The sequence below is a fragment of the Pristiophorus japonicus genome, chromosome 7, assembly GCF_044704955.1.
Source record: "Pristiophorus japonicus isolate sPriJap1 chromosome 7, sPriJap1.hap1, whole genome shotgun sequence".
In the NCBI taxonomy this organism is placed as follows: domain Eukaryota; kingdom Metazoa; phylum Chordata; class Chondrichthyes; family Pristiophoridae; genus Pristiophorus; species Pristiophorus japonicus.
Genome location: NC_091983.1, coordinates 41,520,607 through 41,534,402, shown reverse-complemented (window position 1 = coordinate 41,534,402; position 13,796 = coordinate 41,520,607). Strand labels below are relative to the sequence as shown.

At 46.2% G+C, this 13,796-nt stretch overlaps 1 protein-coding gene across 1 annotated transcript in view; it reads left to right on the top strand.

The window, feature by feature from the left end:
- dlgap2a (discs, large (Drosophila) homolog-associated protein 2a) overlaps positions 1-13,429 on the top strand; it is a 205,584-nt gene extending 192,155 nt beyond the window's left edge. Inside the window, 2 exon segments of the mRNA XM_070884350.1 lie at positions 8,838-8,990; positions 13,211-13,429. Of these exon segments, the coding sequence (XP_070740451.1) occupies positions 8,838-8,990; positions 13,211-13,429 (372 nt within the window).
- The last annotated feature ends 367 nt before the right edge of the window (positions 13,430-13,796 follow it).

Here is a 13,796-nt window from a genome sequence, read left to right as displayed (position 1 = left end):
TCTTAGCAGCATGTGCAGTGGCTCTAATGAAGTGCTCAATCTAGGTTGGAAATTACTGAAGTAGTTGAGTAGACCAAGGAATGAACGCTGCTCCGTCACATTCTGAGGTTTGGGTGCATTTTTGATGGCCTTGGTTTTCAAGTCCGTAGGCCTGATGCCGTCGGCAACAATTTTCTTCCCCAGGAATTTGATTTCCGGTGCCATGAAGACGCACTTCGAACGTTTCAGTCTGAGTCCCACTTTGTCCAGACGATGTAAAACCTCTTCCATGTTGTTCAGATTGAGTGAATGACTTCCCTCCGGCTAGCGTTGCAAACAGGTCATCAGTCTTCGGTAACGGGTATTGATCCTGTTTCGAAACTCAGTTGCTCGTAACCTTGTAGTCTCCACAAATCCTGACAGTGCCATCACTCTTCAACACAGGAACAATGGGGGCTGGCCCATTCGTTGAATTTAACCGGTGATATGAGCCCTTCACGCTGGAGTCTGTCCAGTTCAATTTCAACCACCTCCCTCATCATGTACGGAACCGCCCGAGCTTTATGATGGACGGGTCTTTCATCCAAGTCTACGTGGATCTGCACCTTGGCTCCCGTGAAATTGCCGATGCCTGGTTCAAACAGCGAGGGGAACTTGCTCAGCACTTGAGCACATGGAGTATCATCCTCCAACAACAATGCTTTGATATCATTCCAATTCCATTTGATTTTTTCTAGCCAATTCCTGCCGAACAGCGTTGGACCATTGTCTGGAACAATCTATAATGGTAAATCCGCACCATCATATGACACCTTGACTACTGCAATGCCAATCACCGTTATGAGTTCTTTTATATACGTACGCAACTTGGCATTGACTGGACTCAGCTTAGGCCTCACAGCCTTAGTATCCCACAGCCTATCGAAAGTCCTCTGGCACATTATTGATTGACTCGCACCCGTGTCCAATTATATCGGTACCGGCACACCGTCAAGTTTCACTTGATCATTATCGGTTGGCTCTTTGTTAGGAACGAATACAATCCATACACTTCCGCCTCTGGTATCTCGAATTGCATATCCGGATCTGCGCAGCACGTTTGTTCAGTTGCAGACACATGCGCTGGAGATGCCCCAGTCTCGAACAGCCATTACAAATGTACTCTTTAAACCGACACTGATGAAGCCGATGATTGCCCCCACAACGCCAGCACGGTGAAATCAGATTCATTCCCATTGACGGACTTTTGGCAGCTACAGGTTTCGCATACGCAGTCGAGTAGGCCCTGCCATACACAGCTCTGCCAAACGACGATACAATCTCATTTACAGTACTTGCAGAGTTCCGATTTTCCAATGATATCTGCTTTACGTTTTTGTCCGTCGTCATGCATGCCTGGGCAAACGTGATGGCCTTGCTCATATCCAACATCTCCGCCGCCAGTAGCTTACGCAGGATCACCTCGTGGTTGATGCCGATTATAAAGAAGTCCCGCAGCATGTCTCCAAATGCGTTTTCGAACTTACATGGTCCAGCTAGACGTCTTAGGTCGGCAACGAATTCCGACACATCCTGGCCGTCAGAACGAACATGCTTGTAGAATCGATATCGTAAGATGATGATGCCGCCTTCTGGTTTGAGATGGTCACGTAGCAGAGCACACAATTCCTCATAGTCCTTGTCCGTTAGACTTGTAGGCGAGAGAAGATTCTTTATGAGTCCATAGATTTTTGGACCGCAAACTGTGAGGAAGGCCGCCCTGCGCCTAACTGCGTCAGTGGGTTCTTCCATTTTGTTGGCCATGAAGTACTGGTCCAGGCGAGCTACAAAATCTGCCCAGTCCTCTCCCTCCACAAATCTCTCTAGAATTCTAATTGTGCCCATTTTTGCATGCGAAGGTTCTTAAGTTAACTCGTCGCCAAATGTTATGTATGTAATAACTCGATAGACTGAATATTGTAAACTAACACAGGTACAAACCTGACTCTGCTTTATTAGGGCCTAAAGTGATTACATTACATGATGGCTTAGTTTTTATACATGGGCCGCACACACGTGCGTACAGCCCAATGACCTCGAACAGTCGCGTCACCTGGTGGCTAGTAACCCCAAGCATACATACATGACACCAACCTTTCTGAATCCCTTCTCACAGTTATTCAAAAACAATCAGCTTATACACTTCTGCTGTGGCATCTTAATGGCCCCTGCTGTGAATGTTCACAGGTCTTCAGATATTGTATAAACAAAAAGCAAAATACTATAGATGGTGGAGCACTGAAAATGTCAAACACCTGACTTCTGTTTCTCCACAAATGCTGCCTGACCTGCTCAGTATTTCCAGCCTTTTCTCTTTTTGTTTGTAGATATCCTGTTTCCCACAGCTCCCTGATAGTATTATTGAATATCCTACCAACTGTTGCATCTTATGGCTAAAAGAATCAGCTGACCATCTAAATATTCCAGCTGTTGTGTTAGTTCGCTGCATAACACATTGAACACTGCCAAGGTTATTGCCTTTCATTGTGTCTAGTGCTAAGCATCTCTTTGCACCTGCGCCACACACCCACAATCTACTCCAGCATCAGTTCTTCACTTGCCTGACCTTCTGAGTTTTATCTCCCAATGGCACCATGAGGTAAATCTTTCCTGTAGTGGAACCTTTTGTCTGAAAATAACTTCAACTTACCACCATCAGGCATTTAATGCAACAGCGCAGTAAAGTTGGTCCATTTACAGCCGCTTGTTATCACTGACAGCAACTGTTCCCTTTAGTGGTCCACAGTTCGATTGTCTGTTGCACCAAAGCTCATTGGAGCTTGGCCGCATTTCCACTGCTCTGAAAACCTCGCCAAGTTCTCCTGATGCTGAGATGGCAATGCCTGGCCTCCTGCTGCAAGATGTGTTGAACCCACGAGCTACATTTCTATGATGTATCATCCAGCTCGCAATTGACGGTTAGGGGTTGCTGACTGCTCTTTCTGTCTTCTTGTTATCTGCACCCAGTCCCACAGCCTCTTTTGTAATCCAGGCCTCTTGGTCTCGTGCCACTTCAAGCTTTACTTGTGGAAGGGGCAAGGGTTCATGAGGATTTGGTCTTGCTCCCTTCCTCAGTCCTGGACGTTGAACTCTCTCACGTTGAGCACTCATGCTGCTGCTCTATGACTGTTTTTCTCAGCAGCTTCTATCACCTTAAAATGTGGCTTGGTGTTGTCAGCAAGTGTTACTATATCGTATAAATGCTCTTCTCCATATTTTTGCTAATAGTATGAAAAGAACAGACCCTTTCGAACGTCACCTGTTCCTTCTCTCTAACTGGAAACCGCCTGCACCCTCTCGGCAAGCACTTTCAATCTAGGCACTCATTTCCTGAGCCTTCATCTTTTTTAATGTCTGACACACGAAACTTTATCAAGTACTTTTTGAAAATCCAAGTAAATGTTGTCAATATTTTTGATCTAAGAATTTCAGTAGATTTGTGGGGAAATGTTTTTTGGTTTTAATCCGCACTGACCACTCCTTATGATCTCTAGGCTCTCGAGATGAACATTGATTTTGCTTACTACATACGTCAGGCTTAACCGGTCTATAATTCCCACATGAGTTGATGTCTCACTCCATATTTTGAATATCTGACAGATATTCAGTATCCTGCAGTCCTCCAGTGTAGTTGCTGTAGCTGTGGTGCTTCTAAAAATCATGACCCATAACCTCGACAATTTCCTCACTGAAATTCTAGGGTCTATCCCATCTGTCCCATCATTATCATCATCATAGGCAGTCTCTCGGAGTCGAGGATGACTTGCTTCCACACTAAAAATGAATTCTCAGGTGACTGAAAAATCCAATGCGGAACCTACAGCCTCTGTCACAGATGAGGCAGACGGTGGTAGGAACGGGTGGGTGAGGGGCCTGGGTTGCCGTGCACTCCTTCCACTGTCTATGTTGGGCTTCAGCTTGCTCTTGGCAAAGAAACCCGAGGTGTTCAACGCCTTCCCGGACGATTTTCCTCCAGTTTGAGCGGTCTTGAGCCAGGGATTCCCAGGTGGGGATGTTACATTTTTTCAAGGAGGCTTTGAGGGTGTCCTTGAAGCGTTTCCTCTGCCCACCTGGGGTTCGCTTGCCGTGCCGGAGCTCCGAGTAGAGCGCTTGTTTTGGGAGTCTCATGTCAGGTTTGGAAAATGGTCCACTTTGTCCAAGGCCTCGTCGTGGATTTTAATAACCAGGGGGCAGTGCTATGTGATGGGGGCAGGTTATGCACCGTACAGCAGTAGGCAAGCGTAGTCTGCGTACTGTAATTTGATGATGGAGGATGGAACAACCTTTGATCTGGCCTGGAGGCGGCGGAGGTTGAATAGATTCCCATTTGTCCTGTAATTTAGCTCCACTCCAGCGGGGTGCTTGCCAAGGGTGAGATGAAGTATTGCAGCAAGGAAGACCGAGAAGAGTGCTGCTGCGATGACACAGCCTTGCTTGACCCCGGTCCGGATGTGGATTGGGTCTGTGGTGGATCCGTTGGTCAGGATCACGGCTTCCATGTCATCATGAAGCAGGCGGAGGATGGTGACAAACTTTTGAGGGCAGCCGAATCTGAGGAGGACGCTCCATAATCCTTCATGGTTGACAGTTTCGAAGGCTTTTGTAAGGTCAAAGAAGGCCATGTACAAGGGTTGGTGCTGTTCCCTGCATTTCTCTTGTATCTGCCGCACGGTGAAGATCATGTGCATTCTGCCCCTTAGTGGGCGGAATCCGCATTGTGACTCTGGGAGGAGCTCTTCAGCCACAGGGAGAAGACGATTGTGGAGGATTCTTGCAATGACTTTCCTGGTGATCGAGAGCAGGGAGATTCCTCTGTAGTTACCGCAATCGGTCTTGTCACCTTTCTTGAAGATGGTCACGAACAGCATCTCTGAGATCTCCTGGCATGACCTCCTCCTTCCATATAAAAGAGAAGAGGTCATGGATCTGCGCCAGTAGTGCTTCTCTGCCATGTTTTACTGCTTCGGCAGGGATTCCTTCTGCTCCTGCTGACTTGTTCTTCAGTTGTCGAATGACCTTTCCAACCTTGTGCCGGGCTGGAGTTGTGCTGAGATGGTGGCAGGTGCATGCTGTGGGATGGAGTCGAGGACACTTACGTTGAGAGTCTCGATTAAGGACATCCTTGAAGTGCTCCTTCCATCGGGCACTGACTGCCTCTTTTTCCTTGATGAGCACCACTCTGTTCTTAACCTGCAGTAGGGTAGGGCCTTGGGTGCTTGGGCTGCAGGTCGTCTTGACTGCGCTGAAGAATCCTTGCACGTTGTGATTGTTGGCGAACTGCTGGATTTCCTGAGCTTTCTCCATCTATCATCAGTTCTTTAGGTCGTGGGTTTTCTGAAGGACCTCAGCCTTCAGATGTCTGTAGAACTGCTTTCTTGCCCTCAAGTTGTGCTGCTGCTTCCAATCCAAGAATGCCTTGCGCTTGCGGCATAATACTAGCTCCTGGATCTCCTGGTCATTCTCGTCAAACCAGTCTTGTTCGAGTGACCTAACATCTCTTCACAGGTGCTAATTATGGAAGTCTTGAGGGCAGACCAGGCTCTGTAGACATTCGACCTCTGACTTCTCCTGGCCCGGACCTCCGACCTCCGACTCCTCCTGGCCCTGGCTCCTCCTTGGCCCGACGACTCCTGGGCTCGGCCGACTCCTCCTGGGCACGACCTCCAACCTCCGACTCCTCCTGGGCCTGACGACTCCTGGGCATGACCTCCGACCTCCATCTGTCCCACAGTGTCTCAATCTGAGGTCAGCGAAGTCACCACAGATATGAGACCTTTGGGTTTCTGTCACCCTATATGGTGCATTTACCCAGATATGAGTTCAAAGTTTATTTATAATATGTACCTGGGTTTAGAGCCCATTTTCCAATGCAAAAACGTGCTTACCAATTGGCTGCATAATCAGGGGCCAGGTTTCTGATTGGTTTTGTACAGTGGACTTTTGATAACTAACAAATAGATTTGAGTTTTCCAGAACTCATTTACCTGTGACTTTTGGCAGGGTGTCAATCAAACGACATTTGTATGAGGAAGCCTCAACTCCTTAAAAAAAATCAGGGATAAACATTTGCACCAGTCAACTGTAACGCCTTACTTCAGGTTTAGATTGTTTAAAAAATGGTAATGTAAATGAAGTTAATCTCACATAGTGCTTCACCAGGGGAGTCAAGACCAGTTTCACCCTTCAGGTAAAGCAGGGTAGAGGGCAGGGGATACTGGACTGGGCATGCAGATGTAATTCAAAGCCTATTTTAAAGTTATACATTCTGTCGTTATTTTTATATTTCCACTAGAAATTTCTGTATTTGCATTTATAATGGCAACTGCCTATGTAAACATGTCACCCTCTAGGCAGTGGTGCCACGAAACTACCACTCACTGGAGTAATTACATCATGACAAGATTACATTGGCAGTTTCCATGTGGCCATTGGAAGTTATAATGGGAAAGCTGCCAGGAAGCGCAGTCAGATGTCAGATTTTTAATATATTACTAGTCGATCTCCCGTGGTGTTGCGCACAAGAAGTCACGGCTAGGTTTAGTCTTCAGGTGAAGTGGGACTAGCGGGTGAGTGATATTAAACCAGAACATGTGCAGTCCCCATTTTAAAGTCATGCATTCAGTTCTTGTGTTTGTAATTCCATTATAAACTATTATATCCAGATTTATGCAGTGACCAATTACATCCTAATGAGTTTTGCATAGCTAGTTTCCATTATAAATGTGGACATCAGAATTTATAATAAAAAAAGTTAACAGGAATTGCCCAGCGATATAAAGGTCTAGAAATCCATTGGCGCCTAAGCATCCAATATGGCCAGCAATCGGCGGTGCACATATGCCACGCCAGAAGTGCATCGCTCGGCATATTGGTATAGGCTCCTGCATAGGTGTACAGGGCCTGCACCTGAAACAGGCATCAGGCTCACTGCATATACAAATAGTGGGCCTAACCCCTAACCCCTGTTTCAGGCCCCTTTTGCAGAATTTGTTAGCAACTGAATATAGCATGCACCGTATTCTTAGGCACTTGGCAGCCAAACCAGTGGTTCCCCCCTTCCAGACTCTGTTTGCCACCTCGGCCGGTATCTAAGCTGGCTGATCATTGTGCTTCTCCGGAACACTCAGCTGCTTCTGGGTTTGTAAATAGAGCCTGCAGCTTGTGGATCAATTTCCCATGATCTTACCACCATCCTCATTAGTCACGTGCAGTGTGTGCAGCACCCAGATCTCACCCCGATTCAGGCTCGATCCAATATGTAGGCCTTAGGCCACAGGCCTAGAAATTGGCCTCTTTAGCACCTCCCGTTATCACCTCCGGCGGGAGGGCCCAACGGAGCGATAAGCACTCACCAACCGAGGTGATTGACTCCCGCTAACTTCGGCGGGAGATTAGCAGCGATGGTAAGACATTGCACCCCGATCTCCTTCGCCCGGATATCATGATATCAATGCCCTGCGCATTGCCCTGGTGGCGCCCCCGGACCTGAACTTCGGTTGCGTCCCCTGCAGCATCAGCAGGTGAAAACACCGACAGCTGCAGGAGGCATTGTTCAGGAGGCCGGGTGTTTCAGGGGCGAAGGTTAAAGGCAAGGTGGCCGAGGTAAGTACAAAAATTTCTACAATGCTGTTTTTCAATTGTTTTCATTCCTCTTTGGCAGCGATCGATCAGCCCGGCACTCTGCTGCAGTGCCTCGGGCCGGATTGTGGCTGCCGTCGGGGACCACCTCACTGGTCCCAATGCAGAGCCTGCAGCGATAGCCCTTGCCTTCAAGAGAGTGAAGGAGCGTCAGAACGTGGCAACGATGCACGGCCCATTTTGCAGCGCTGCACAACCATCGCCTCATCTGCTTCCCATCGAGCTCCAGGAAGGAAGTGCAGCGCTTGATTTTAGCTCTCCACTTCCTTCCTGGAGCGCAAACACCGAATGTTTTAAAAGCTGACTCTAATGATTCCCAGTTTCCCAAAGTTAGTGCTCCAAACAGGAAGCTCCCGAATTTCTCCCCCTTTGCCTGCTTAAGTGACTTAGTAACTTGATTTCTGGCACAATGCCTTGCAATTGCTATTACTTTAATAGTGCCAGAGAGGGATAGCCTCTCACTGCAAAAATCCAATGCTCATTCTCCCTTCATCCTTCAGATTTTAAAACACCACACAAAAGTCAAGATCATAACAAGATTATGTGAGAGTGTTAAAAATAATTTCCACCAAAACATTGCCACATAAATAGTTTAGCTTAATTTTAAAAAATCATCTCAATTTATCTTCAGGAGGCCAAAATTAAAAGCAATTGTTCAGATTAAAAGCAATTTAAAATCATTGCAGCTTATTTTTCAACATTTCTGTTTAATTATTGAGCTCCTCCATGAGGCACTCTGATGTACAGAGATAAAAATGATATTGTAATGTTTCAGTTCTATATTGTGAAAGCGTTGATGTATTGATATTTCAAAGTCAAAGCTGCCGAGCTCTCGTAAATGAGAAATACTTCAGTTACTGTGCAATAGAAAGAGCAAAGTAATATTGAACAACAGAAACCTTTTCAAAATTAACATAACTAAAATTGTTGCTATGTCTCTTCAGGTTGCCCAGCATTTCTTTGCTCTCTCGTATCAAAGATTAATGTTAAGCCAAAAAGGTTTCCAGTATTTTGGCACATGTATAATGAGTTCTGACTCACGAGTATGCAATGAGATAAACAGCGAAAGTATTTAAATATCTGCATCGTGTAAAACCTGTTGTTCAGCAATTTGAGAGATTTAATTTATTTGTTAATGTATCTGATATGAACTGTTAATGCATTGCTTTGGTACCTGCTAGGATCCCAGTGCGATGCCAAGGCCTACCTCCCAGGATCTAGCGGGATTTTGGGATCTCCTGCAGCTTTCGATTGAAGATGTCAGCATGAAGTTTGATGAACTGCATCAGTTGAAGGCAAATGATTGGAAACCTATTGAGTCACTTGAAAAACAGGTAGCGTGAAATGGGGCAGTGAGTTAAAATGTAGGCAATAAAATTAATATTGCTTTTACCCAGAAATGTAAAGTTCCCTAGAGTTTAGAAGTGATCTCATTGAAACATACAAAATTCATACAGGGCTTGACAGGGTAGATGCAGGGAGGATGTTTCCTCTGGCTGAGGAGTCTAGAACCAGGGATCACAGTCTCAGAATAAGGGGTCGGCCATTTAGGACTGAGATGAGGAGACATTTCTTACTCAGCGGGGAGTGAATCTTCAGAGTGAATCTTCTCTACCCCAGAGGGCTGTGGAGGTTCAGCCGTTGAGTCAAGACAGAGATCGATAGATTTTTGGATATAAAGGGAATCAAGGGATATGGGGATGGTGCAGGAAAGTGGAGTTGAGGTAAAAAAATTCAGCCCTGATCTTATCGAATGGCGGAGCAGGCTCGAAGGGCCAAATGGCCAACTCCTGCTCCTAATTCTTTTGTTCTTATGGGATGTTCTTCCTGAAATATATCCTCTCAAAGTTTGCCATGTTCTTCGAAAATCTTTTTTCATGCAATAAAATAGAGCAAAACTGTTGCAGGATTTGCAAGATGCGTGATTGGATTTTTCAAGATTTGTTCCATAATGGTATAAAGAATCTTTCAGAGGATCTTACAGGATTGATGGTAGGAAAATGAGCTAATACAATAAATTGTGTCTACAATAATACAACCAGTGCAAAAACAGTTGATCGCCATCCAACACAGGACCGCAGAATCAGATTTTAAGTAACATGCAACTCATTGGAACATAAGCCAGCAGTAGGCCATTCACTCCTAGAACATGTTCTGCTATTCAATTCGACCATGGCTGATCTGAACCTCAAATCCATTAACCCACCTTTGTTGCACATCCCTTGATACCCCTGCCAACAAAAAATGCATCAATCTCAGGCTTGACATTTTCAATTGACCCAGATTACACAGACTTTTAGGAGAGCGGATTTCAGATTTCCATTACCTTTTATGTAAAAAAATTGTTCCTGATTTCACACCAAAATATACTAGCTCTAATTTTAAGCTCATTCCCTCATGTTCTGGTTTCCCCCACTAGAGAACATAATGGGGCTGAAATTCAGGCCCGCCAGAAAGCTGGTGCACCTACCTCTTTTTAGATGTTTTTACCGTCTGGTCCGACGAGGCGGACTCTTGATCCATTTTCACCTCTTTGGCAATTATTTTGGAGCGGACCGGAAGTCGGTCATAATGGGGTGGAAGTGCGGCAGTCAGTGATGGTGAGGGGTGGAAGTGGGGGCGGGACGGAGTCTCTCAGCGGCAGAGCGGTGGTGATGTCAGTGCGCGTGTGGGTCACCGCGTCTCTCCCCTCATTTAAAGGGGAGAGAAGCAACGATTTTCTACTTTCGGTCACTGGGCCACCAGGGAGGGTTTCGGCCGGGCCAGCAGCTTAACACCCAGGAGGGGGTGCCAGGCTGCCTGTTGACAGCCCGGCCAAACCCGGGGCCGTAATTGTCCAGCAGGGAAGTCGGCCAGCAAAATAAAACATGGCGGCTGCGGCAGTGCGCCCTCCCCTTGAAAGGCCGCCGCGCTGCCGTGGCTCACACCCAAGAAACAAGGTGCACCGACAGAAAAAGCTGTCAGGGGCACCGCCGGGCGGATCGTGAATTCATTTAGGTACATTTTGCGGGGAGAGGGATGGAGGTGCAGGAGATCGGTGGTGAGCACTTTGATGTCGTGCTTGGGGCAGTAGGCAGCAGTGGGGTGGAATCGGGGATTGCACAAAAAATCCCTAAGGGGATTTTGGTTCGCCAATGGACCACAACGCGACAGTCACTCGATTCCACCGCATGGCCACCACAAAATGGCGGTAACTGGCCTTATACAGACCCTGGATTTCGGCCCCAGTTTCTCTGTATCCACCTTATTGAATCTCTTTATCATTTTATGTACCTCAGTTAGATCACCTCTCAACCTTCGAAACTAAAGGGAATACAAGTCAAACTTTGCAACCTACCCTCTTCATTTAACCCTTTAAAGCCCACATCATTCTGCGTTGTAGCATCTCCCAGGCCAAAACTTATTTCCTGAGGTTCGGTGAATGCAGTCCTCCAGATGGGGTCTGACCAACTGAAGCATCGCTTCCTCACTTCTGAATTGCAAACCATTGAGATTTAACAAAATATAGTGACTCGAAGTATATAAATCTACAATGTCCACCTGTCTGGTGGATTATTCCATAGTTCATTGTTTTACACGGTGAATATAATGCAACTCTAAATAATCTAAAATTTAAACCTTCTCCATTGTGAAATGTAGTTAGATAATGAAGTAGTCCATGCCCGCATGCAGCAAGATCTGGACGACATTCAGGCTTGGGCTGATAAGTGGCAAGTAATATACACACCACACAAGTGTCAGGCAATGACTATCTCCAACAGGCAAGAGTCTAACCACTGCCCCTTGATATTCAATGGCATTACCATCACAGAAACCCCCACCATTAACATCCTGAGGGTCACCATTGACCAGAAATTTAACTGGACCAGCCACATAAATACTGTGGCTACAAGAGCAGGTATTCTGCGGCAAGTGACTCACTGCCTGACTCCCCAAAGCCTTTCCACCATCTACAAAGCACAAGTCAGGAGTGTGATGGAATACTCTCCACTTGCCCGGATGAGTGCATCTCCAACAACACTCAAGAAGCGCGACAACATCCAGGACAAAGCAGCCCATTTGATCGGCACCCCATCCACCACCTTAAACATTCACTCCCTCCACCATCAGCACACAATGGCTGCAGTGTGTACCAACTCCAAGATGCACTGCAGCAATTTGTCACAGTTTCTTTGACAGCACCTCCCAAACCCGCGACCTTTACCACCTAGAAGGACAAGGGCAGCAGACGCATAGGAACACCACCACTTGCAAGTTCCCCTCCATGTTACACACTATCCTGACGGAAATATATCACCGTTCCTTCATCACCGCTGGGCCAAAATCCTGAAATTCCCTCCCTAATATCACTGTGGGAGTACCTTCACCACATGGATTGCAAAGATTCAAGAAAGCGGCTTACCACCACCTTCTAAAGGGCAATTAGGAATGAGCAATAAATGCTGGCTTCGCCAGCGATGCCCACATCCCAAGAATGAATTTTTTTTAAGTTACTGTTTCTCAGGCAAAAGCTACTCAGCCATCCACATATTGTACAGATCAGCACACCATGGTATATTCTGAAGTATCCAGAAGTCACACCCCAGAGGAAAACACAGGTTCAGGAAAGGGAGGTGTGCCAGGTTGCGGGCATTTAGAAGAGGTTAAGAAGGAGGTCAAACAGACACTGGTCCTGTCCAACAAGTACAATGTACTTGCTACCTGTGAGGAGAAGGAGAAAGAATGCAGGGAGGACAACCACAATTCAGAACAAGGGACCATGACTCAGAAGGCTGTCCAAGGTGGGGAGAGCAGAATTGAACTGTGGGAGTGATAGGGGACTCTATAATGAGGGGGATAGATAGCGTCCTCTGCAGCCAATAACGAGAATTCCGAAGGGTGTGTTGCCTACCTGATGCCAGGGTAAGGGATATCTCATGGCAGATGGAGAGGAACTTGGAAAGGGAGGGGGTGGTCCATGCTAGAACAAACAACATAGGTAGGAACAGGGAGGAGGTCCTGCTGAAACAGTATCAGGAGTTAGGCTCTAAATTAAAAAGCAGGACATCGAGGGTAATAATCTTTGGATTATTGTCCAAGCCATGTGCAAATTAGCATAGAAGCAGACAGATCAGGAGAATTAACACATGGCTAAAGGGTTTGTGTGGGAAAGAGGCGTTCCTTTTCATGGGACACTGGCACCAGTTCTGGGACAGGAAAGAGCTGTACTAATGGGATAGGCTCCACCTGAACTGGGATGGGACCCATGTCCTAGCGGAAAAGGTAAATAGGGAGGTGGCAAAGGTTTTAAACTAGACAAGAAACATAACCAGCTTCATCTGAATCTAATTTCACATCTGCCTATCATAGTGGCTCTACCTTATAGAACTGGCTGTATTGTTTAGAGTAGCACAGATGCCCTGGGACTGTTTTCCTTTTATTGTCAAAGGACAGAATTAAGCTGGCAGGGTGGGATGGCGTTTACTGGGGGATCCGGCATTAAAAAAGAGGCAGTCATCTTACTTTGATGTGTTTTTTCTATTTAATATTAATGTTTAATTTAATAATTACTTAGGAGGAAAAGAAGATTCCGCCTCCAGTACCAAAGAAGCCACCAAAAGGAAAAATCCCTATCTTGCGAGAAAAGTCTCTTGACCTTCCTGATAGACAGCGACAGGAGGCGAGGAAGCGGCTAATGGCCGCCAAGCGAGCGGCATCCTTTCGACAGAACTCGGCCACAGAGCGTGCAGATAGCATTGAGATTTACATCCCTGAGGCACAAACCAGGCTCTAAAGACAGTCTCTTGCAAAATGTCCTTTTTCTGTTCACCATCGGCTCTCAATATTTGTCATGTACATTTCACACATCAAGCCCGGTGGAATTAGTGATGGGGTTTCCATGGTAATCTTTATCCCAGCCTCCACTGTGTATGCTCTTGCTGTTGTGTTCATTGTGCCATACATCACAGTGGAATGATTATAATTCTGGGTTTTTGAACTCATTGCAAGAATTCCTATATTCTGTAAGAGGAATCAATCCAAAGAGGTCACACTAAGTATTCCACTTATCCATCAAGCTCTCTGAGACTATTAGAGTGGACCTCTAGAGGAAGAAAGCAAATTCAACTAACCCACTATTTTCTATTAATTGATTTGCTCAG